This window comes from Apteryx rowi, unplaced genomic scaffold (assembly GCF_003343035.1).
Source record: "Apteryx rowi isolate R43461 unplaced genomic scaffold, aptRow1 scaffold_552, whole genome shotgun sequence".
NCBI lineage: Eukaryota > Metazoa > Chordata > Aves > Apterygiformes > Apterygidae > Apteryx > Apteryx rowi.
The window spans coordinates 84,407-111,387 of NW_020450819.1; the positions used below are offsets into that span (position 1 = coordinate 84,407).

Below are 26,981 nucleotides of genomic sequence, written 5' to 3' on the forward strand. Positions count from 1 at the left end.
TTTTACCAGGAAGGACACTCTAAGATACAATACCTTTAAAATCTTTTTATATTTATGTGAATGAAGTGGTTATAGATATTTGGTTTTTTAAAGGTTCTTTGAACTTTAAATAATTAATTCCACCTGCTTTACTGCTTGCATAATTACAAAAAAAGTAAGCAACAGCCCATTTTTTTCCTCTTTGAGAAGTGCATTAGAGAGAGACTTKATCTTTTATTTGGTTTTCTTATAGATGCTCAATTTATTCCTTATGTATCATAARCTAAAGGAAGACTTTCTAAGAAAAGTTTAGAGAACAAGGTTCAGGTGTGTGTGTAGAGAGAGGTAAAATTTGCATCTGTCTCATGGATGCACCTTTATAGATGCCTTTGAAACCAAAGGATGATCAAGTCTGTGCAACAAGAATTCAGATATAATTCTGGAGCTTTTCTCCAGATGAAACATACCATTTTGCTAGGAAATGTTTCAGATGGAAGCAACATGGATTAAAAACCCTTCAATTTAAGGTATAGCTTCAACATAAGGTAGAAGTGTTAGAAATGTAGATTTTGAACACCTTTATCATAAAGGAAAATTAGTGAAGAAAATTCAGACCAAAGCATGTTTAATGAGAATTAAAGATAAAAATCTTATCTATTTTATCTATTTTTTAAATTTTCTCCCTCTCTCTTTTTTGTTTATTTTCTTAAATAAAGTGTAATTTGAAATAAATTCCTCTTGCCATCCCTTAGCTCATCCCCTGGAGTCAGTGTCTGTCTGTCTCTCCCCCTCCTTCTTTTTATTAACCAATTACAGCACTTTTGACTGCAGTCTACAAAATGTGTTTTTTCTTAGGTAGCTTTAACAGGATGTTAATCTTTTGGATTAAGAACTATCCTCTTTTAACAGTCTTTCACCCACAGAAAGAAAAATGAAAAATATACATTGAGAAGAAAGGAAATTTATTCAGTATCTATTTTATGCAGTAATTTCACCCAGAGGAGGGTTAACCACCTATTAAATATACTGATGAGTGTCCTGTTAAATATATGGATAAATAAAGTGGATTGACACCTGCTGAGGACAGTATCTATCAAGAAGAAAAAAGTAGATAACATAATTATCCTTCCTGCTGTCGCATTTCAATTCACCAATATACTTTAAACCACTCATATAGTTTATAGAATACAACACTAGCTGGGTTTTTTTTTTAGATTATAAATACCACTGGCATCTTTTTCACTGTAAACACTGCAAATTGTTTCCCTCTGTTAGTAAACAAGTTATATACACAAGTGGTCAGAGGATTATGGAGCTGTGTTCAGTGAAAATATCTGTCTGTATGAGTGTATTAAGTGTAAGGAATCTTAGACAGCTAACTTCAGCTCATCACTTAAGTGTTTTAAACATTACTTCATAGAAGAAGTTTACTATAGCTGTCTATCTCACTGAAAGTCAGCTGAGCATCTCCATGTGGGACCCTTGTTCTTCCACAGAAAATGCGTTTCTTGATCTCACTTCTTTCCACTCTGTGTGAAGACTCTGCTATGGGCCTTTATCATCACCATTGCTAAAGGAGGCTTTAACCATCCAACTCTTTGAAGAACTACCAAGTTCTGCCATAAGTGATCTTAAGTCATGTGCCTATTTGTAAATGGTTGAAGGTCATAAGCTGAGCACAGGAAAGAGTGCTATAAAGCCATAAAAGGAGAAGATTTAGATTGAAATTTCATGCTTAAATGTTGTCTCCGAAAGCAAAACTTAGGCACCTAAATAAAAGTGGCTGGATTTTGCAAGATGCAGAGTACCTGTGAAGACCTTTTTAAATCAATGGAGTTGAAGAATGAGTATCAAGTCACATTTGTTTAGGTATTTAAATATGGGAATCTAAGTCTAGACTTAGGGTCTATAAATACTGTCCTGATTTTGAAGGTATCCATAAGATCATCTGCCTTTTGAATGGGTAAGAAACTTTAAATATGTATTTCTGTATGAAAATCATCATTGTCTGAGTTATTTGCTAGCCTACATATCTTGCCAATGAAAGCCATGAGAAGTGAGCAAATATGTCTGTCACTTTTTACATACCTCCTGTATCTCGTTAAATCTCTGCCCTACCTTCAGCCTATTTCCCTTCCATCACACAGGGTTTGTGAGAATGCATATGCATAAAAAGATTGATCTGTGTGAGAACTGTATTTGATAGCTGGAGGAACCCAAAGAAATGTGTGGACCAAGGTAGAATTTTAAAAATTATCATTCGGAATGTTGCTCTTGCAGAAGCTAGTAAACGTTCCACAGAAAATACGGTTGTCTTATGAAGTACCATGCAAATTCAGTTACATCACTAAAATATGCAGCAAAAGGATTTAGTTCTTTCAGTTCAGTCTTACTTTTGGAGACACTGCTATAATGTTCTTGCAATACTGTAGAGAAATAAGCCATTTTATTCAACATATAAGAGAGATTTTTATACCAAAGCAAACTAAGTATCATTAATGATGCAAATCGGCTTCATCAGATTTAGGGTGAGATAACAATGCTCTATATTTCAAGCTTCCATCTGCTAAGTATCCGGAGAAACATATTTGGAATGCATTGCCCTTGTGAAACGTATTAAAAACTGATAATCTGTGAAAGTTTGCACTCTTAAGCAGATGGAGTAAATGTGGCAGAATTGTTCCAAGGGAGTGTCATGTGAAGACTTCTTATTTGTGTGTTTTGAATCGTTTGACATTTGCCATCTAACAACTGGGTTTTATGGTATACCAAATATTTTTTGGGTGACATTGCACATTAACATGAAAGTTATGACTGAACCGTAGCCTGAGTAATTAATCATAGATGTGATAGATATGCAATGAAGGAACATTTCCCAAGAGAAAATACGTCTTGAGGGTGAAAGAGGCAGAGAGCAAATAAAATGTGAGGAGAACCCAAAGATCTTGGAACCATCGCTCACCCTTTTGCTCACATTCAGGATGTAGGAGGCAGATGTGTCATGGAAGATTGAACCCTGCGTCAGCAGAAATCCCAGAAGGAACTGGATTCTTCACTAGTTTAATAATTAGGCTTTTAAACCTTTCTCAAGGCTGTCGTGATTTCCTACAGTAAGGTGAAGTTCCTACATCCACCTGGAACTCTTTAGTCCCCTGTACCTGCTCAGAGCCCTGTTTGAACTCTGACACTGCCTTTGAAGAGCAGTCTGGTATCCAAGCCTGTGAGTATAAATTTGCAATTATCAAGCATTTTAATGCAAAGCCCCGCTCTGACAGTCTACAGACTCTTATCTGTAAGGGTAAAATTTCATCTTGAGCTGTTAGTGTCCAGTATATCATTGTGTAGAAAGCCTAGTGTCTACCAGAGGAGAATTGCTGTGCTAAAGCTGCTGAGTAAGGGCCTTGAAAAGCTTTTCCTCCTCCTATATACAGCAGTGCAGACATGCTTGGGAGTGCCATACAGCCTGCAGTAATTTTTGTGTAACTCATGTCCTGCTTGAGTTGCATTGAGGGCCGTTTCAGCTGGTGGTAGTATCTCAGTAGCGCACAGATTGGACTGAAATGCCGTCTTTGCCCACCTTTCCCTAAGACTGTGACTTCTACTGTGCATCCAAGAGAGCATGCAGTCTCATCCCTTGCTTTAAAATGATTTGATCTTATTTTGCTTACCAACAGTTCTGCTGCAGTAGTGTTAAATGCAGGTTAGGCAGAATGCTAGATACTTCTAGTGACTCATTTAGTCCTTTTTTTCTCCCYAGCTGGTCCAAGTCATATACAGCTGTGAGAACATTAGCTCCAATGTATTATGAGCAGCAGACAGTTTATATGTGATGATGCATTCTTTCGTATCTCCTAGCCCACATGGTGATGGGTTCTAAATCCCTTATCACAACTGCCTCAGGCTAGAAACAAATTTTTTTATACCAGCTGATGTAAAGATGACATTTCTTGAGCTGAGGGAATTTAGTGTGATTGTACTGTACTCCAGGCCTCAAAAGATTATGCTGTGACTTCCATTCATCAATAAAACAGGGCTTTTTAGTTGCTTTTTCTAATTCCCAGATAGGAATCATGAAATTATTTTGGAGCAATCATATTTTTTAAGAATAACTGGTGACAATTACACCAGGCTGTTTTATTGAGCTATTTTCTGTGCTATTCTGCAAAAACAGGGAAATAAATATGCCTGCTAGTAAGATGTAATATTGCAATGATTGTGCTTTGCCATTTTTGATCTTTGAACGATACAGCACCTTGTAACTTTGCAAATGTATGCAAAACTTTTCTTCTTTAATTGATTCCCATCTGCAGTTTGTCTTGGTGTRTTTTCTATTAAGCAACGTTTGTTTTTATTTTAATGGTGGCTTTTGTCGCCTCATGGATGCACAGTATAGGAAATGTAGTAGAGTCTTTTTCTGATGTAAGGTGTGCTCATTGTATAGCTCATTGTTCAATGAAGCATGAAGGGAATTTTGTGTGTTTAGGACAACCTGCTTGCACTTGCATTTACTGAAAAAGCGGAAGCTTAGCCCCAAGCTTGTTTCACCTGATTTCATATATCTGTAAGTGATTTTTTTTTTTTTTTAGGCATTCAGTCAAATGTCACTTGACTAGTTCAGAACAAATGTGACTATAACCTGGTTGCAGCCTCAGATTGCTGGTGCTTAGTTGTTTCATATATCATAGAAATCATCAGAGGAAAAAAGCAGTGTTGTGGAAGTTAAAGGAGGCATTAAGAAGTCATTAGAGACTTTAGCTCTTGAGTGTAACTCTCTTTTCCCCTATGAAAATTTACTTACTGAAATACAAATGAAATAATTCATTGAAATCATTTCAGGGAGAAGAGAGTGCAGCTACTTGTATGCTTGGAAAGGGGCATTTATGGTAGCTTTCTGCTGATGCAGGAAAAGAATGATACAGCCAGCAAACTAACTAGGCTAGCATCACTGTCCAACTTGAATAAATGAAAGTAGCCAGATTTGCCTTAATGGCTTCATGAGACCAGGATTCATAGATCTCTCTGTACATTAGCCAAGTTATTTGCTTTCATGGCTGGCCCAGGCTCTTCTTCAGTGAATCTATGCCAGTCACAAGAAACAGTAACTTGGCATTTACTGAGATAACAAAATACCATGTGGTATAAGGGGAGTGCTGCCTACCCCAGAGCCGTGACCGCCATATGGAAGCAATGAAACTGGCTGTGGGTCAGGTGTAGCCAAAGAAGTCCTGCTGCTCATAGACCATGTTAGGCTTCTCCCATCTAGCTGCTCCCTGCAGCTTAGGGTTAACTTGCTGTGTTAAAGCAACAAGAGCTTCATGGCACTGGTGTGTGTGGAAAGTGAGATTCCTTCTATCTCCTACCCATTGCATCCAAACTTACGCATGTTGCAAATGGATGGGAGGTGAGGGAAGAGTGTGAATGTTTCTTATGCTTTTCTCTTCAGATCATATATTTGCTTCCCCATCCTTGGAGGTACTTTACCTTTCATACTCTCTGCCTAGCAGTGGGAGGAATGGCTGTTAATGGGAGATTTATCATGCCACAGTACCATAGGTGTTTCACRCTATCTGGGAAACTTGCTTGCTTCCAAGCTGTTAGACAAGGCACATATTTTCATTTCAAGTTCACCTTTTGCAAGTATGGGACAGAAAGCCCTGGATTCTGTATGCTTAAGGCAGAATTATTTCTAAGGATACATGTGCTTGCTTACTCTGATGAAGCCCGGAAGAAATGTGGGAAAGGGAACATGCATTGTGTAAAGGAAGTCTCTGGTACTCTCAGATAGTTTTTAATACATCTGAAGGTCTCATCTTCACTAAGCTCCATCCCTTCAGACAAGACCACCAATKTTCTGAGGGTCCCATATTATAACAGGACCAGTCAGGATTAATTGCCACCACATTACATTCCAGTTTACTTGAAAATAAAACTGCAAGACAGTCTTAAAGCAGTCATTCTCTTCACCCATTATTCATCTGTCAGTGTACATACCATGTGTCCCAGGTGTCCTTTATAATATACTGAGTTTCAGAAATATTTTTGGGGAGCAGAGATGGGTATAAATACTCTCAAAAACATGGCACACTGAGGGGACTTGCTAACGTAACYGTGTTTCATACTGCTGATGGTCTTGAAGCTCAGAGCACATTAAAAAGGCTGAGTGCACTTGTACCTGGATAGCTCTTTCCTGTCTGGTTATAGTTTCTCCACTGTTCCTGTCTGTAGTTTACTTTTTTTTTTAATTAGTATTGATTGCATAGAAGAAGTGTTGCATTTCCCGCAGCAATTGTTTGCCCATGTCTTCAAGCTGTTGCCTATGAGTGATCCTTATCTACCTGAAAAAGAGCCCATGAATGTCAGCAAAATCACTGCCTGCCCTTGTAATAAAGGGCTGCAGGACTAGGTCCTTTGTGTCTATCTTAAATATTGAAAATCTGGAACGTGGTTAGCAGTCAATGCTACTGAAAGTGGGTATGGTAAATAACTGATCAGATAGATTTGCAAAATCAAAAGGAATTCACACACTTCTGTGAAGCGTGCGAAGGCATCTGAAGGCATTCTGCCCCAAACATATTTTCCTGTTCTTTATAGTAAAACAGCCTGTTCTGAACATATTGTGTAGTGTTATGCTACTGATGGGTTCCCCAAAAACCTCCAGACAGCAACAACAACAAAAACCTAGTATGGCTTCAGTAGCATTTAAAAAGCACTGCAGTGTCACCAAACTCACATGGGGATGATTGAATGCTTTTCTTTGGAGAATCAGTTCTCTTCATTCTGAATGATGCATTCTCTTTATTTCTGTTGCCTTATTCTTCAGTTTACTTGAGAGACACTGTCATGAAAACAGGATTATTTTTTCTTAAAGGCCCATGTTTTCCTGATATTCTTTTCCAGCCTGAAAACAAAAAGTTAGCTCATTGCACTTATTTGCTGTGGAAAGATTATGATATCATGAACTGAAGGATTATCACTTCAGCTACATTATTGGTCACAGAACATGGGAATTTATGAACAAAAACAGTATTTTGAATAGATTTCTTTAGGGGAGAGAAAATTTGGGAAAACCAGCACATATTTGTGAAGTTGCTTCCATTCACTATTCAGAAACTATATTCAAGCTTCTTTATTATCCCACTAATCTCTTGTATTAATAATATTGTAGTGAGGGAAAGTTCACTCACTCAAAATATTCTTGAATAAAAGGAGTTGTGAATAATGAAATGCAAACTAATAAGCGTGCTAGTTAATAAATTATAGTTAACTGTTGCTGTATTGGCCCAACCTTATTTGGGAGATATGTCCTCTTTTTTGAATAGTTTTGAAAACTTAATGATAGTGAATCCAATTAACAGAGAATAAAACATTAAATATCCTTTCTTACTCTTTTTTTCTGTGCTTTAAACATGCATGTACTTTCTCGTTTGCTGTTCCGCCTTTTTTATTGTTCTGTCTTGAAGTTAGCATTCCTAGAGAGAGGACTTTTTGATTCTCCTCCTTGTCTTTATTTTGGTTTCTCCCACCCCTTTTATTCCACTTCTCTCATTTCCACTTCTAAATTTTTATTCTCACCTTCTTTGTTTTGTTTCCCCATTTATTCCTTTAGCAAACTTATTTTTGTGTATGTTCTCTCTGTGTGTTACTGAGGAGAAAAAATGTTGAACAGTAGGAATGTAAAAATGCACTTGATTCACAGAAAACCTAATCTCACCCTTAAAACACAGCAGATTATTTTTCTAGATATCTCAGACTGGATGAGCGCAGTGCAGATTCTCATTAAATGCCCTTATTGTCTTCGTAATCACTTGCAATATATTTGAAAATATCTGTAGTTTCCTGCCAGCATATAGTATCTTAGAAATTCATAGTAAACACTGAAATAACCTCACCAGAAATTTGATGGTATTACTTCATGAAAACGGATTAGCCTGGATTAACTGGGACTGGAGGAAAGGGGAGAACCATTGCTGTTCTTTTTGTTTCTGGATGTAGAAAGCATAGCTAAGGTCTGCAAAGTGTGGAAACCAAAATTGTCTCTCTGAATGTGCAGGGCAAGGGAGAGGCTTTCACGGCCAGCAGTTGTCTGGGGGAAGGAGACACACCAGCACTTTTATTTTTCCCCTTTAAGCTCTACTGGAGCGTTATTATTACACCAATATTTATTTGGTGTATATTGTGCCCAGAACATTTTTTTATGAATGTTTAACTTCTATGTAAAACAGTAAAAAGTAGAGAAGAACACAAGAAATTTAGCTTTTTCTGTTTGGCAGTTCTTCCAGTTCAGGAATGTTGGGTCACAGATATTCTCTATTTTTTTTTATTTTTAAGTGCTAGATGGGGAACAGTGGTACATGACAGTATTGGTTTATGAGGAGAAGTAAGGGAAAGCTCTATTCTTTTTAAATCTAATCTCAGCATTGAGACTAGAACTTTTTAGAAAAAAAAAAAAAAGAGGTCAGATTTGGAGCCAGTTGCCAATGTCTTTTAAAACTTTAGAAAAAGCAAAGCGCACAGTCACACAGCCTGTAGGAACTCTCTGTCCATATCAACTGAGATTTCATCCTGGCTTTTCCAAGTTACTGAACTAACTTATCTCTTAAGATGGATTTAGAGTGCAGCATTGCCAAAGACTAGGTAACAAAGGATTTTGCTGCTTATTCGTTAAAAAAAGCTTCCCCCCTCCAAGGCTCTTTGTCTTCCATTCATTTTATACTTAGCGTAGCAAAAATCATCGGAGAGCAAGGATGGGTCTCCCCCTCTAAAAACAGAAAGTATTACCTCTTGCTTAAAAAGAAAACATGCTGAAAGTTCACAGCCTTTCTAGATGGTTAGTAATTGTGTATTTTGTTAGGATCTTTTCTTATTCAGTATGCTGTTTCTTACATTGCCTTCTTCTGGTGCTGGTCAGTCGTGCTTGTGAAGCTACAGTTCAACAGTCTGCTGAAACTCATTAATGTCATGATAGTCCTCTCTGCTGCAAACTCTGACCTCATCAAGAACAAATAATTCTGCATTACTTTGCTGCTTTGATGTACTGAGATTTCTCTTTTTTGGAGCAGGCCTAACATTTTCCATTTTATTTTTTCACTCACTTGTTCTCTTCCCTGTTTCCTCATCTCTTTCTATTTGATTGAATTATATGAATTTTATGGAGAATTTGAAATTCAAACACATCAATTTTTTTCTTTGCTTACCAGTGATACTCATGAATGCAGATGAAAATTTCATTCTGTGAACGTTTTCTTCTGTACTACTTTGCCTGAGACTAAATGAAGGACAGTTGTGCTCTGAAGCAACTTCAAGCCTATTAACTAAAGCAAATACTTAAAATATCATGCCCCCTAAATGGCAGCTGTTCAAATTCCTCCTGGGAAGGGCAGGAATCAGATGTTTTACAATGATCCTCATTTTCCCATTTTCTGTTTATTTAATCTACACTTCAAAACTTTGCTTATTTGCCATGTCTAAATGCAGCTGCTTGGACAGGTTAAGGACAGTAGGAATGGGCTTGATTGTGAATTGAAGGAGAGGAATAATTTGAATGGCCTTACTTACTCAACATCAAACAGAAACGTATTTTATGATTTAAAAGGTAAAATTTATTTAAACAAGCATATTGGCCAGATACTCATGTCGCATGATGACTGTGACAACTGAAGTCTTGTATGCCACAACACAGCAGCCATTATTCTACAGCCTATTAATGAACGCATTTGTTAATACATTAAGGAACATGATTAACATCAGTCATACTTGGTTCCTCCTCCCTGAGAATAGAGAGTGCGGCATTTTGATCTGGAAGTCTATAAAATTTTTCTTGTAGATGTCTATGCTGTTGTATGTTGGTGTTAATGAAGAGAAAGTTGAAGCAATGAGCTTGGTGATTTGTTTTTAATAGTCTTCTATTTCCTATGCAAAGATGTTTTGACTGTGGGCAAGAAAAGTCCACTGTGCTTCARAAAGACTGTGTTCAGCCACTGATTTCATACTCACATTTCAGATGATGTTAAGGTTCAAGACCTTAAAGATTATTCTGCAATCTCTGGGAAGCTCATTTAGGAAATACAGGATGTATTTGCTGTGTGCTATAGCTTCTGAGGAGTTACCTTTAGGTGTTCTGTCAAGCTAAAGGACAATGGTTTCCTCTTCCTATCCAGATAATGGAAAAAATATGTGTAATTGATGCCAGGTTATCACCTGCTAGCATATGAGAGACTCTTGAACAACAAGATGTGCTAGCATTACTTGCAGATGCTTTTAGGTGAGAGCGTATTGTCGGTTTGTAGGCACTCCAGAAATTAGGGACTGAATTTAATTGATATAAAGAACAGTATGAAATAATTGCCTGCTTTAGCAGGAGGCTGATTTCAGTGACTTTTGTGGGACTTCCAGTCTTGTATTTTTACAGAGATAACTGTGAGTGCTTGCTGGCTGTAAACTCTTCAAAGTGCTTCTCTTTGCCCATCACCAGCATCCCCTGTGCCTTGCCCAGTACTGCCCAGCTATCTTTATCTCTGTGAGCTGTTCTCATGCTAACCTTGCCCTATCTTAATTGTGGCAATATGATTATGTGAGGGGAGACATGCACAGAGCTTTTTGTCACCTCTGTGTCCATAGAGTTAAGCTTAATCTCTCTTACCAGGTCCCTCAGAGGCTGCATGTAGATGAATAGATAGAAGTGGATATGTATTTTCCCACTGCTGCTGTTTCTGGGTGCGTGCTTGCAGGCAAGACTTATAACCATTCTGTGCATTTCTCGGAAGCTTTGTCATCTCTCTCAAGAAGAATTGTCATCGACAGTAGTAATGGGTGTAGAGAAATCAAGGAAGATGAGGATGGATGTCTGACATCATCTGCTTGCTATCCAGCAGTACTGCTAAATCATCCTATCCTGTGTTTGGACAATACTTTGCACAAAGTCCCGATCAGCCCTTTAGATGCAAGTGTCATGAAAATTAAGTAAGTAGAAAATAAATAAAATATCACCACCTGAATAGCCTGCATATGAAGATGTAGGATAGTTCTATCTTGCATGCAACTGGGGCAGTCTTTCCCACCAGCATTTGGAAGCATTCATTACTTAACGTGCTTACTGCTGGGAACGTACTCTGCCGGTCTGGGAACCCATGCAGGCCCCAGCAAGCTAACAGACGTGCTGTCATCAGCAGTGCAAAGTAGCCAGGGTTTGTTGTAGCTAACAGGGTCCAGTCAGGGAGGATCAGTAGACCCTGCTCTTTCTTGCTCGTTTTGAGCCAAAACAGGATTTGTCTCTTGACCTTCTTTGGCTATGCAGGTACAGTGGGTCAAATCGTGCCCTTGGACATTTCAGAGGAATTCCGTCAGCATGCTGCTATTGACATCAGTATTTGGCCAACTTTATCATTTTTTTCAGGTGTGTCTTCCTGGTTAAAAAGGTTGGATTTTAAGGCACATTCCTACATGGTAAGAGTGTATTATTCTTCCTAATTTTGTCTCTTTTGAAAGGGTATTTCTTTGTCCTGTTTCTTCTTTTTTTGTTATTACATATGCTTAATTCCTGCTCAGTCAGCAGTAGACAACATGATTCACATTCCCAAATTCACTTGCCACTTGTAGTCTAAATCTATTGTCCTTTTGGAGAGAGAATGTATTATAAGCTGTGGGTTTCTATATTGAAGAACAGAGGTGAGTAAAAAAAATAATGATTACCATAGGAGTTTCATATGTATGTTTCATAACACTTGTGCTCGGAGACTGTAATAAACAATAAGAGATCAGGCTAATTATACTAATTGGTTTGTGATAAGAATACACTCTTCTGTTGGTATAAATAGACATAGCTGCTATTCCAACAGTGCTGAGTTATGACAGCTGAGAATGTGGCCTCAGTGCAAATGCTGTGTTGTCTTCCTGTAAAATACCTGTGAAAACAAATGTATTTTCTTGGACTAGAAATGGCAGTGACTTTGAAAGCTGCTGAATTTCTTCAATTTCAGTGGAAGTCACTRGAAGTTAAGTCCAGTATGAGGTCCAAGCTGATAGTATTTAGACTTACAGAGAGGGTCGAGCATTTGTACAGAACTTAGATGAATGTATAGATCCTGAGATGCATGCTTTCCAAAATTGGGACCTAATTCATGCATCTCCTGTAAATCTGATTTGGGATCTGATATTAAATAGTGCAGAAGAAATCTCACTCCAGCATATCCCATCCAGTCAGAAAAACCCAACACCTTAATGACATTCTGGGGCTTTGTTGTTATTGCAGGAGCCAAAGGCGAACAGGAGGCAGATTGAGTTATCAGTGTTAGTACCAAACTTGAAGGTACTTTATCAGATTATGAATGAGGTGAATGATAAACTATGGTTGAGAAACTGGCTTTATGTGGACTGCTTAATAAGAGGAATCCCCTGGTAGCTTTCTGCTCATCTATCAAAGTTAAGCTTTTTGCTCTTAGAATAGATTATTTACAATAGATATTTCAGTGGAGGTAGGGGTTGTAGGGAGAGGACCATTACTCTGTTCCTTTTCTTAAGAGAGGTAAATAGTCTTGAAAGAAGGCAGTAAATTTTTACATTATGGATTAGGTAATATAGTAAAAATAAACTATACAGTAAATGTAGGAACTAAATTGAATAGTAAATTCTTGCTGCAAGGTGCCTTCCTTATTCCCTTGTAAATTAATTAATTTCCTGCATTTGACATGTCAGTTCCATTCCCGCATCCACCTTGCATTAAGAATCAGAGTGAAAACCATCAACTGCAGCAGTCTGTCATTTTGTGTTTCCAGTGGAGATAATTTAAGTATAACACAGTGACACAGAATATTGTTAGCAAAATGACAGGCCATGATTAAAGTTTTGTGCCAGATAAAAGAAATGGCTGGCAGATTGAAGAGAAAGCGACAAAAATATTGTTCAGGATTGTATGGTATCTTGTTTTTTAATAAGCCTAATCAAATGTCCGTTACTACTTTTAAGCACTAGAAAAATTGCTTTTCCTCATCATTTTGAACAGGCCTTTCAGTGAAGAAAGAACAGTTTTAAAATATGTGCATTTCATATAAAATATAAGGCCTTAGTTCTGCCCTTAAGATGTTGATATCAGTTTTGCCTTCTTCTGTTGGTGAGGGAAAGAGGTCATGATTCTTCGCAAGTTATTTTTAGATTTAGGTTTAGATTCTAACCCTTCAGTATCATGGATACAGTAGGTGATATTTATCTGGGGTAGAAGAATGTGTGGATAATCACTGTAGTTGATAAGCTTAATTTTTTTTTAACATTTGGCAGAAAATATTGTCAGAAACTTATGTTTCTCTGTTTACTGAGATCACTTTGAGGGTCAAATGTTTTAAAATTAATATTACTCTTTTTTATTAGCCTCTTTTTATGCAAAATTCTGAATGTCTTAATAGGAAGGAAATTTGTAAGAAGTGTTTTATAAAGTCAATTCAGGTTGATAGCTTCTGAAAAGTCTGAGAAGATTCCTTAGGAATCTTAGAATGGTCTATCCATCATCATAGAATGCATTTATCCATATTTTTTTGATTATATATTTTATAGAATAAATGGTGTTATTTCATATATATATATATGAATATATATTTGCATATATATATATATGCAAAATGCCAAAGACTTATTTAAAATATTAATATGGGAATGTAACTACTTTTCATGGGAGAAATATTTTGACACAATATATTTAATTTGTTTTTCTTTTGTGAAGAGAGTGGAATTTATGGGAGAGGGTACCACTTAAGTCTGTTCATCAATTTTTAACATACAGTTATTGCTGTAAAATATAGTGCATTATTATTGTAAAATATAATGCAAATATAATGCTCATAAGTCAAAATCTAGAGAACTGAAGAGAAAAGTAGAATTCTGGAAGAAGATCAGAAACACTGGTCCAACTTATAGTTAGTCCTGTGCAGTGGTTCACTTCCAGTCTTCCCCCCTTAATGCACAGTGCATCTTGCCTTGGACACTAAAGCTTGCATTTTCAATAGTGTGTATCTCAGCTTCTGGTAGAAGTCATTCAGCAACAAATACAAAGTGGGAGACTGCCTAGCATTCACAGCTCACCTTTGTTTACCCTACTTTGGCAATTTGCACATTTAAAAATTCTGTCCTTAATTTTGTAGCACTGTAAAATACGTAATAGACATGGCATATTGTTTTTGCCTTCAATATCACTACTAATGTATTAAAAGGAAAGCATTTATTCAAGTTAAAAAGGCTTATTTTCTTTATCTTTATACATGTACATCTTCACATACATTGATATTGTAAAGCCCTTTGCAAGAAGATAAAAGATTTTGGTTAAAATTGTTTACAAATAGAACATCATAGATATAAATGAAAGTTGTGTAATTTAGATGTTATCAGCAAATTAGTTCTATAATACAACATACATTTATTTTGTGCACATTCTTTCATAGAATCTTTATCTCAAAGCATATATAGATTTATACAGGTACCACAAAATGCCAACGTTAACTACTAGATAAATGCAAAGGGAAGGAAAAAATAGAAGCAGGGAAGAAAAAGTTTTGTTTTCATCTGGAAGGTACATAATGACTTGTGGAGGTTTTCTCTGCTGGCCAGACCTGCAGAAAGCAATGCTCTCCAAGGAATGAAAGTTCAGAGAGGGGCAAGGAGAGATTTGAAAGAAGCAAGGTCCGTGAAGCAGACAGCAGCAGAGTTTGTGCAGCATTTGGGTAGGTGTGTTCCAGTGTGGCATTTTTCCTTCCAAAGTGAAGTGGCTACCCTTCAGCTCCGTTCTGTAAGAGTTTTTATACTGGGCCTTGGGTAGCTACAGTGTTAAAAATCCATTCTGAGACATTTAATAGCACCGTCAGTGGGGTACTWAACTGGTCAATAGGAAATGTATATGGTAGGAGGGTATCTTAAAAAGTTGATATTCTTCCTCTTTTCCCTCAGTGTGCATGGCTTAGGTGTCTGCTGCTATTTGGGTTTTTCCACTTAGACTCTTCTGAAATCTTGGGAGGTGGGAAAGGAAGGGATCAAACTGTTGCTGCTCTTTTTGCTCACAAAGCCAAGAAGAGAKAGCTCCTAACCCCAACAGGATTTAAAAGAATGCAGTGTTGGTGTTCCCTAACAATGGTGTAGAGGTTAGATCACTCAAAAAAGGTGCAGGAGACTTGACTACCTGTACTCTTCCTAGTACATCTCCATGTACTCTGCTCTACCATATCCCTGAGCAGGGGAGAGCAGAGTGCCATAACCACCGCTTGGAGGGCTGGTCTTGTTTGGGGTATCTGCTCACCTCTTTCCTCAGATCTGATCCTCTTTGCACATGTGCTCCTGGGATGCTGTAGAGAGCAGAGCCACTGCTATCATCTCTTTTTTCAGCTGCATGTAGTGGCCCTATCTGTGCTGCACTATCATGGCTTGTCTGGGTGTGCTAGTTGTCTCTTGGATAGGGCTGTTGTACAGAGAACCTGTCTGTGGCTCATAAGGCTTAGATATTAGAAAAGGCATCCCAGAGCAAAATTTTAGGTGGCAAAAGTATAGGAGTCTGGAAGTTAGATGAGGCTTCTGAGGATTGCTTTCCTGGGCTTTGGCAGTTCTGGGCCAGAATGCTCTTCAGCAGCTCATTAAACATCATGATTAATGGGAGTCAGCTATGTGTTGTTTTCTTCACAGATGGGTAAGTGTTTTCAGTGAAGAATTATGCTGGGTAGTCTGTTTGATACTATTGTACTTTTATAAGAGTGAAGGCAAGGGCAGAGAAGCAAAATCACATATGCCAGAGAAACATCATAACTTCACAACTTGCCTTGGAGTTCTAGGTAGTCCTTAAGGCAGGTGTTAGAACAGGTTGTTATCTGAGATGGGAGTATGGAGTCTCCTAACCTACTGGGAGTGAGTCCTGTTTTTACAAGGAGAAGTGCAATAACTGTGCTGAAGAGCAAACAAGTCTTTCGCTGAGCTTTGAAAGAAGGGAGTAGCAAAAATAAGTCTTTGGTGCGCTGGGGGAGAAACACCTGATCAAAACAATATGGAGTGAATTCATGAGGTTTCCAGCTGCTTGAAGAGAATGGAGAGAAGAGACATAATACAAGGAATTGAACTGTGAAATTGAGATGCTATGACTAGTGTGCATAAAAGGGGTGTAGAGGATTAGAGAAAATTTCAGGAAGAAAAAAACCCATAGTTTTGTTTTCAGATGTTTTAAAAAGGCAACTTTCTTGAATGCAGGCAGAGAAAAAAAAAGTCTTGCGTTTGGACAGAGTCCAAGTTTTCTTTCTTCCTTTCCCTGCCTCTTTCTTCCTTCTCTTTTTTATGTTCACCAGCTGACCCTTGTGATCTAATGAGCCCTAGCTGCACCTTCTCCCTTACCAGTATTGTGTCTGAACACCAAACAGACAGGAAAAACAGGGTTATGTGCCTCCTCCTCCTTAGATCCTCATGTGACCCACAGATAAGATAGAAACCTGAAGTCTTTAGTTTGTTCATCAGATTGGTTATAGGCATCTTTAAAAAGGGCCAGAATAACAGAACAAACATGAAGGATCAAGAACAAATCAGTCTGGAAATCTTATAGTATAAAGGAGAGGAGGGAAATCTATTCATGAAGTTGTAAATAATTGTTAAATATAAGCAGAGCTATTAATATATGACTCTGAATTAATATGATAAACCAAGTCAGAGGTGTGGTTTTCTATAAGCAGTGAAGTAATATGTTTGTCTTCCTTCCTCTAGTCCCCCTTCAATTAAGTATTATTGCTCCATRCTTTCTTTCCTTCAGTTGCCTCTTTGCCTGCATAGCTGTTGCCTTAAGAGGTAAACAAAGATATGACATAGACTTAGAGCAAGAAGAGCCAGTCCCTTCCCTGCAGTACAAATTGTAAACAGAAGTGAGTGACTGAATTGCAGACAAACTTTCCTTAGCTTGTACTTCTGATCAACAAAGCTTGTACTTGATCAACAAAGGATGAGATATAGAGAATCAAAGTCTTTTTATTTTCATTGCCATTTTCCGTAAACCTTGCAACTTTCTGATAATTTGAACTGTCGTAATGAAAATCCCTGTTGTTTCTGCCAGACCATTTTTGTGGTGTTTCAGTTGCTTTCTTGTCAGAGAAAACTGCCATTGGTGTCAGTGAATGCAGTGTGTGATCAAGTGTCCCAGGTACTGGAAAAAGGTAAGTACATGTTTTCCTGAATCTGTACCTTAGTGTGGATCACCTATTAGAAGGAAGTTRTCTAGGATATTTCTTTTCAGTGATGGTTGAACTTCCCCTCATAAGTTAGCTTTTGCTTATGCAGTTTCCCAATAGGCATCTATTATAGTATAGTATATATACTATGTAGCCTATAGCCTATAGTATATATACTATGCAATATAGTATAGTAAATATCCTATGTAGCCTTTTAGCTTCAGTCTTGCTCTCTTGGCTTTCAAGATTTGGCTTCTTAAAGGGATTTCCTTTTGCTGTCCTTAAAATAAGCAATATCTTCTACAAACACACAGTGTGTTGACCCCAGGGTGTTAATAAACCACTTTTAACAGTTCACTCACCAAAGCACATTCCTAAGAATGAGAGATGATGAGATTTACAAGTAGTGACATCTCCTTGTATTGCTTCTGGTTTGCTTTTGAGGAGACTTTGAGGGGAGAGTTTGGTAAGGTTTAATATAAAATCTTTTGGCTGTTTTTACATGGGCATGTTTTCATTTAGGCTATAGTGTTCAGGAACTGAATGTGCCTTTTGTATGTCTGCAGAGCCTACAATAGGAAAGTTGTGTTCTCAGAGTTCCAGTTAGCACTATAAATAGCTTTAGAATAATATTCTGCTGAGAGCTGCATAAAGAGCCCCCATTGATATCTCTGGGAAACTTGTGAAAAGCCTGAGGAGCAGCATCCTTTAGACTGCAAGGAGGACAGAGAGAATGCTTGTTGGATATGACTTTCCACATGAATTTGACCCAAGATTACATGTAGATTGAAGATATCCTCTAGTTTCCTATAACCTCTGGTATCCTGTGTAGTTCCCTGGAAAGCTATTCTTGGCTGCCACTGCCTACCTGAGACTTGGTAAAAGCATCTGCAAATACAATTTCAACTGCCACTTTATGAAGAGGACTCAAAGATATACTTCTCTATTTCACATTCATTTCCTGTTGTCTATAAGCAATTCTCTTTCTCTGACAGCTCTTTAATCATCATCAAGTTGACCTAATCCAAAATTCTCCCTGCTGCTTTCTTTTTTGCTACTCTGGATGTCTCAACCATTCTTCAAGTCAACTTGGGCCTGCTCTTGTAGATTCTTTCTGTGTAGCGTCCTTGAGATAAGACCTGTCCTATCTATCCATCTGGCTAAAAAATTATTCGGTTTCTAACAGTCTTGCATCTCAGTTACTTCAACATCCATTTCACTGGCCTTGACTTGGCAACAGCAATCTTGCCCTGCCCTTGTCCGTTCAGAGTGCTGTTGCTATTACAATGAACGTTCTTTCTCTTTTTGTTTTAAATTTTGTGTTGTTGACCATTTCACCTTTCTTTTTGCATTTCTCCATTGATTTCCTCTATTCTGTCACATCAAACATAACTACCAGTTTTCAATGCCAAGGCTGTGCACAACCTTTTCCTACCTCTTCACTCTTTTTTTTTTGATATCAAATAACTGATTTCCCTCTCCAGATGTATTACTCATTACATCTCTATACTAGCATTTTTTGCCTTTCTTATGTGGTTCCTTTATGGAGGAATGGAGCTCTTTGACAGCCACAGACCATTTTGTTGGCCTCTTGCAAATCCTTAAAATTCTCATTCATTGTGATACCTCTGTGAACTTGACAGTGGTTAGACTAATTAATTACTAATGTAACTAATTAAACTGTTGTACTGTAACTAATGTGCTGTGTTCAGTCCACTGATGTGTCAGTGTTTCTTTTTATGTTCCAGTCTGTATCCAGCTTTCATTGCTTCTTTTAAGCTTAAATAAAAGTCCTTTTCAGAAAAGGACCATCATGATTTGTTTGGTTGGTGTCTGTACAAAACTTAGCACTTTGGACTCTTGAGCACTCTGGTGCTAAGAAGTTCAAAATCATTAGGGGATTAAGGTATGCTAGGTATGTTGTGTCTAAATAAACAGTTAATGGTTTGTGATATGTTGTAGATGGCAACAGATTGCTCCTGGCACCTTTGTTGAGCTTACCACATATACCATTTTGTTAGTAATGTGTAAAGAGGCATGTAACATCTAGAGATTAATGCATCATAAATTATATATAAATTTAGGAATAATGTAAAATCTTGCATGCATTCTTGCATACATTCTTGACTAATAATTTTGAAAAGGTGCATACCTGAAAAACTTGCTATATTGAACATAGGCATCCATATGCTATTTTTGGCTTCACAGAGACTGCAAATGCACTTTTAGGGTGGACTGAACATGTATAAAGCAAACTCTGTAATTCAGTTCAGCTTGATTTTATGTAAAATGTAAAGATTTTGCATATTGGGGACAACATAAATTTTTAACAATTATTTGTATAATATGTTGTATGTGTCAGTTGTATGTGTTTCTGTGTCAGTTATTTTCAGCTTGCAAATTATTTTCATTTAGAAAGTGTATTTCAAAAATGTTTCTATGCACTCAGTAACTTCAAAATAAAAGCTAAAAAACACAGAGTCCTTGGGCTTAGGGAGGCTCAGAATATCCAGGTATATGTACGTTTACTGATTTCAGTTGAAAAGTTCAGCAGCACAGTATGTGTTAACATGCATACTTAGTATCTTAGCTCAGGATGTATTAGTGTTTTACTGATACAGTGATAAAATGAAGACGTCCTTAAAATAAAAGCAAGCTATTAGAGGCACATTCAGTAACTGCTGTTTATTAAAACAGGTTTAAAACTTGGACACAGTCAAAAGCATGTTGACCAAAGAGCTGAGTCATGGCTGAATAAATGCAGCCCAGACAGCACTACTTTATGCTTTTATATATGCTATTCAYCTTCTCCACTGTGAATACTACATATATCACTCTGTCCTAGTTTTGTCAATAGAGCTCTTCATTAGGCTGAACAGCCAAAACAAGCTATCCACTGGAATTTATCATTTAGGTCTATAGCATGTTTTCTGAGCATTTTTAATACACTATATATATATAGCTGCAAACAAACTTTTGCAAAAAGCAAGTAAATAGGCATATGTCTATCTGCAGGGAAGTGTTTTGGCTGTATAACCATGATGATGTGACTGACAAGTACAGAAACAGTGGGGATTATTTAATTTTTATGGCTTGATAACTGCTGCCTAGCTGGAACACAGAATTTTAATTGAGTGAAGATTTTTTTCCCTTTCTAATTAGTGATACTCTGAACTCCTTGGGGGAGTCCAATTTGTGGACCTCATGCTGCACCTTACTTTCAATAAGCAGTGGTGCTGACTCTAAGCACAGATCAAGTAACTCAGCTTCTGGAACTTAATTTTGCTCTCAATCTCAAAGTATTGCTGTCTGAATTTTATAGCTTGGCATCCCGTGTTTGTAGAGTAAAAAGGTACCTTTKTTAGATTAATGAATTCATTGTGAGCAATGCAGCTCCTTTATCCTGTGTTCAGAATAAAAGATAAGCTAGTATTTAATTTAGTCAGAAAAGTTAAAATCAAATAGTTATTTTCCTTCTTTTAGTCACTTATAATTGCCTACTATTATGTAGCAAATGATATAATTTGAAGAGAGAGAAAAAGTATTACATTTACTAGATATTAGTATGCAAATTTGTCTCAAAGTTGGTATTGCCAGGGGAATCAGCACTTCTGAGTGCTACTCCAGGCTCTGCCACTGACCTGTTGTATCTTAGCAGGCAGCTTAACCTTTTGGTTTCTTAGAGACAATACGCATTAAATGGAGGTGTGACTGTATCCCTTAAAAGCAGTGGGATGTTAGCATTCAGTGACTTATTCTGAAAAACTGTCTACGCCTAGAATTCTCATTTACTTCAGCTAAAAATATCTACATGGACAGTTTTCAGGACTAATATTTGTAACATACTTGGACATCTCTGAAAGATGATCAGTGGATTAAAAGTGCTAAGAAGTTTGTATTTTGAATTTCCTAATACTTTTGGATTTACCTCAGTGGGATAACAAGGTAGAAAGAACAAGGCACTTCAGAGAGAGATAAGGAGGATACTCAGAATATATATAAAAAACAGAAGACTAAAGGAAAGGGAGAATACTGCTAGTTTAATCTAATTTGATTCATGAGAGTTGAAGCATGGACATTTCCATCAAACAAAGAATTTAGAAGTCATATTAGCTATTTTTTGAAAACTAGGACTGATATAATGCAGTAAATAGTTTGATTGCTGATACACTGTCTTCTGCAAGAAATTCAGGAAAACTGCTTTGAGATGGCAGACCCATATATGTGATAGAAAGAGGAAAGTTCTGGGTTTGCTTGCAAAACTCCTTGACTTCAGTCAAAGCAGAAGGTCATATGTAGCCAGTGTATGGGGTACAATTGGAAACAGCATCTTACCAAAAAGATTTTCTGAATGACATCTGCTTTGTAATAGTACCATCATTTTACTAGTCTTCAGTTTGAAATAGCTTGTATTATCATCTCTGTGAAAATATTTGAGCTGCTCGTGTATTTTTGTTGTTTTCATTTTCCTATCTAATCACAAGCAATCACTCCAAAAGTTACTTGAAATAGCAACTATTCTCCTTGAACTGCAGATTTATTTTCTTTTGGCTTTTATTTCAGCTGTGGGAGCCAGCTGCTCCAGAGAGTGTGGGAAGCTGACTTGGAGGCCTGTCAGCTGTTGATCCAAGGGTTTCAACTGAAAGAAACCAGTTGCTGTGTTTTTGAGGAAGAGGAGAACCAAATGGGTGAGATGGAGATGACTGCTGATGGCCCTTCTGATTCTGAAAGAAGAAAAGAAAGTCATTTTCCAAAGAGCACAGAGTGGGGCACTGTTCCATGCSCCAAGTACAGTGAACAAAAAGAGGTATTTGAAATACTCTACAGCTGGTTTTCAAGTGATACTGATGTTCTTCATTTTGAGAGGAGGAGTTAAACCTTGGTGATGGGTCAACAGAGCAGGTTAAGAATAAACTTAACATCTGGCCTCCAATATGGAACGTGAATAAAATAGCTTATTAGCTTCTTAGAAATATTTTCAACCCTTTTTCCTTTCACCAGTCTTTTTAAAATGTGGAAATTATTCAGGCAATAAATACACAAAGTACATCTGGATTTAAAGGAAAAACTGGTCTCTTAAGATTATTTAAGTATTTAATGCAAATTATCAGATGGTCCTCATCTCATTGTCAACAGTTTCACTCTGAGTTAGTTCTGCTGACTTGTTAGCCTGGATCTATATTAGCTGAAGGGAGGAGACAGTAAGTTTTCCTACCCTAGTGAAATGGTCAAAGACTTCCTTGCTCAGATGCTGGCAGCCTTCCAGTATGCATCAAATATTAAAAGGAGGAAAAAGTCATGAGACTTAAAGGGTTTGACATATTTCTTTTAAGTTTTTGTGTTCTGCTCTGGAATGCCTTCCATGCTTAAATATTTACACCTACCTAATAGTCTTTTAACTGCACTGTCAAGATAAACAAGCTATTGAAAAACTGTATCACCCAACAGCACCATTGTGACAAAAATGCCCTCCAACAGGAGTTGTCAGTTTGATTACCTTGGAATTTGGTTGACAAAAATTACAAGTGTGCTTAATTGCACATGGTGTTAACAGCCATTGAATGGTGCACTACATCAAAAACTGATACCTAATTTTGCATATATACTGACTGAGACTTAGCAGAAGGCAGGTAATGGCCTGACCTTATTATAAAATCCCTTCTTATTAGTAAAATTCTGTTTCTAAATTGGACTTCAGTAGTATTTGCAACCTTTTCTTGGGAAAAACAGTTTGTAAACTGACTCACATAGAGGGCATTTTTGGTAATGGTCAGCTGTGGCTTTTTTTTTCTTTCTTTCTTTTCCTGATATTTTTGGTGAGTCCACTGAAGCAATATGAGTAGTTCTGTTGCTTATGGAAAGCTGAGCTCCTCTGTCAAAAGTGCAACTGAGAAGCTCTGGAGGGTTTGGAGTTACCTGACTGTTCCTGTAGCACTCTGAGGTTTGTCCAGTAGATGACCCATTTCACCACTGCAAATCTTGATCAATTCTGTGTAAATCATCAACCTTGTTATCCTAGAATGACATTTAGGTAACTGAAGTGAGGTGGCTTTTGGCTCTGAAGAGAGGTCCTGAAACCAAAAGGTCAGGTTCTCCAGGGATTTAATGGAAGAGGAAGGCATATTTGCAGCGCCTGCAACGCCCCTATTAAGCTCCTCCTTTTGAACTTCCCTTTTTGATCATTTCCTCTCTGTCTCCCTACCAACTATAGGGAGAACTTAGGGAGGCTATCCCCTTAACTTCAGCTCTTTGTTTAGGCTCTGTGGTACAAATGCCTTTGCCTAGAATCTGGCTTGTGCATCCTGAGTAAACATGATTTTGAGAACATGCCAAAATCCATTTAGAAGCTGGTGTGTAAATGTGAACATGAAAATGCCAATCAGTGAAGGACCTGTGGAGGTATTCTYGCATCTATTCTCACATTGCTCCTAGGGCTGACAAACGTAAAAGAAAAAAAGAAGCAGTTTTTTAACATAAGACTGTTCATTCATTTTCCAAATTTTAGAATGGGCTGAACAACTCAGCTGTATTTTATTGCAGCTTACTCAACTAATCTTCCTCTGCCAACTGAATTGCTCAGTGACGCCTGCAGCTTTGACTACTGAGGCTAAGTTATTCATCAGTGACAACTGCAACCCATTACAACCTTAAAAAAAATATATAGACTGTGTTCTGGTTCTGGATTTAGAGTTGGTCAGCTTGTTTTTGTTTTTGCAGGGTTTGGGAGTTTTTTCCCCTGTTTCAGGATGTAGAAATTTTACCCAGAAAAGTGCATCTTTAGGTAGTAAAACTGGTAGATCTCAGTAGGAGTGACAGTCAGAGTAACCTGTTCGAGGAGAGCCATAGCATAGCACTCCCTAGCATCTCCCAGTTGTTCATCACAAGGCAGAATATTAAAAAAAAAAAAAAAAAAAAAGACACATTTTTCAGACTTGCAAATCATGATAACTTCCTGCTGTTGTTTTGCTTTGAAGAGAAGGTAGTACAAGAAAGAAAATGTCTTGATTTGTAAATGGACTTACTTGAAAGGCATGAACCAGATTTGCAGCATTTAAATGATCTGTTATATGGTATTGTAATTTTTTTATTTATAAATAGTTTTATGTTTGCGAGAAACAAAAAAAGCAGTAGTGTGGCTTTTAGTCTCTAACTTGGCTATTTGTGTGACTTTCATGAAATAGCTTACTGATGTCCATTAGTAGTGAACTATTTTATAGCCATTTATCAGGAAGCAGGCATGCCTAACGGAAGAACTCACATTTGTCAAAATTCTTGGTTTGGTATTATTTAACAAGGTTATAGTGTCCCTGTGAGAGGAATAGCTTGATGTTTACCATGTTTCTAGAGTTACCATACCCTTCAACTGTGTTACCTGTGTTCTAGATTAGGGAATTTCAAGAGAGAGATGTTAGTCATTGCAGCAGAAGCGAAGAGTGGCACTCTCTGTATCTAGAGAATATTGAATTACTAGCTTCAAACAATATAGCGGAGGGTAATAATAGCATATGTGCACATATGTCCTTCATTTCAAGGTGCTTTTCATTGCCAGGTAGTTGATTTACTTTATGGTGAAATAAAGTGTTCCAGTTATTTGTTATATCTGGCAAAGTATTGTTGTGGAGAGGATATTGGTTTTGTTGATGTGTATTATAAATACAGTTTCCTATGCATATAATTATCTTTTACCATCCTGGTTTCCTTAGAAAACAAACAAATTAAGAAACAGCAGAAGAATAAAAGAAAGCAGAATAGAATAATGGAAAGAATCCTTAGATCCTCAGATACTACTTTGCAAAAGGGCCAAGTTTTTTGTTTTTAATTAAATATCTTCACTGGATCATAAAATGTACTCTCAGACATGAAATATGTCAGGTATAAATTCTTTGAAAGTTCAGATATTTTCCTGTCATATGTGAGTACAGGTTTATTAACTGTCAACAGTTACTTTATAGTCTTCATAACTATAGTTCCCAAGACAGTACAGATTTTTTTTTTGTTTTGCAGTTTTGTTTATGCTGTAGATGGACGTTCCAGAATAATCCTGTAAATCGGGCTTCCTTTGTAAAATCTAAAGTGGGAAGACAATCACATACTTTGGCAGCTTAGCTTGTTGAATCATCATTGCTAATTTTTTTGGTCAAAACTAAATAAAATGAGGCCAAAAAAATCATCCTGAAACAGCCGGAGTTATTTAAAAATTAAACTATACCCTTCTCGACTACATATAACTCATTAGAATATAGTATCTAAAAAAATGCTGAAGCACTGTTATAGACAGTACTACTAGCCTTAATCATGTCAAAGTCTGCTTGTGGGTTAATGTAGGTAAGAGATTCTGGAATTTTCATATATGCTTCTACTTTGTAGGTGGTGGCTATCTYGTTGAAATTAAGGTGCCCCATCAGTGCAGTTCTAGTTTGTCTTTTGCTAGCTAAACGGGCTTGATTTTCTCCCGAGTCTCTGAAGAATTCAAGATAGGTTCTAGTTTTTGTCCCAGAAATGTTTTGTAGTTGTAAATTGACTCCAAATTATTTTGCCCAGGCTACATGTGAGTGAGATGGAAGTTATGATCATTATTACAGTTAGATATGTATCTGGGTGATTTCTAAAATATACAGTAACATTTCATTTCTCTTCAGATATTAACGCCTTCTTGTTCCACTTCTTCTTATGGAATCTTGCTTTATTTTTTGCTTGTTTATAATGTATGTGTAAGCAAAACCTTTTTATAACACCAGAAGCAGCAATGATAACTAATAAATATGGAGATGTGTGTGTGCTGGGACTTCCCTAACACCAAGTATCTCAATGAACATGAGTATGTGTGCACCTGCAGCTTGAGTTCCTGACCTATCCTTTTTTCTCCTTCTTCTGCTCTCTGGCATGCTGTGCAGTGTTCCCTCTTAATCCCTATGAAGGAAAGAAACACCTACTAGATTTCAAGAAAATTGAGGTGATTAAAGTTACAAGGTAAAAAACAAAATTCACTAGTGTAACCTTTTGTAAGTCAGCATTTTTGATAGTTGTCACGTCAGAATTCTTTGCAGATTATTTCTCGTTCCTTCACCATAGCTGAAGCAGAGAGAAGGGGTTAGAGTAAGGGCTGCTGTCTTTTCCTAACCTCTGCATGCTTCAGTTTTACCAGCTGAGGAAGATATTTGGGAGTCTTTTGTAAAGCACTTTGGTGTTGGGAAGGTGTTCTATAATTGCAAAGCATTCATTTGATTCACTGCGTTTAAGATCTTAAATGTTCTAAGTGATTTTGAAGAGGACGATCATGAAAAAGCATGACAATAATAAATTTTTAATGTGATGTCTATCATTAAAAATAAGTCATCACAGCCTATGACACAGTTTTTTTCAGAATTTAGAAATAGCAGACAACAAGAAAGCCTCTGTCAGCAGGCTGTAACTTATTACCATGCATTGAAATAGCTTGTGATCCAGCAGGCAAATGTGCAACATGTAAAGGACAAAGCCTTTAGGAAGCTAAATAAACTGTGCTTTCATTTGAGATTTCRTTAAATGTTGTATTTGTAGAGCTTCAAAAATAATTTGGAAACTTTAAATCTAATCTTCGTTTTAAATGTCAGCATTAAGCATCACTGAAAGTCAGTGTTTGAATGTTTTCTGTATTCTTAATGCAAGCAGCAGAGGATTCCTGTGACAACAGGTAGCTGGCTTGTATACAATGGTCAGGTCATTGTTATACAGTCACACTCCCTGGTGTGTAGTAAGAAGCCCCTTAGTTGCATCTATTGGTAAACTTACTGAGATACCAAGATCTCTATCTAAAGAGTTAGCAACTTTAATCCTTACAAATGCATTGAATAT

At 37.2% G+C, this 26,981-nt stretch overlaps 1 protein-coding gene across 1 annotated transcript in view; it reads left to right on the top strand.

Moving 5' to 3' along the window:
- Positions 1–26,981, top strand: part of DISC1 (DISC1 scaffold protein) — a 132,496-nt gene that overhangs the window by 82,324 nt on the left and 23,191 nt on the right. Inside the window, exon 6 of the mRNA XM_026081535.1 lies at positions 21,711–21,954. Coding sequence (XP_025937320.1) covers positions 21,711–21,954 — 244 coding nt within the window. The remainder of the gene's footprint in view (positions 1–21,710; positions 21,955–26,981) is intronic.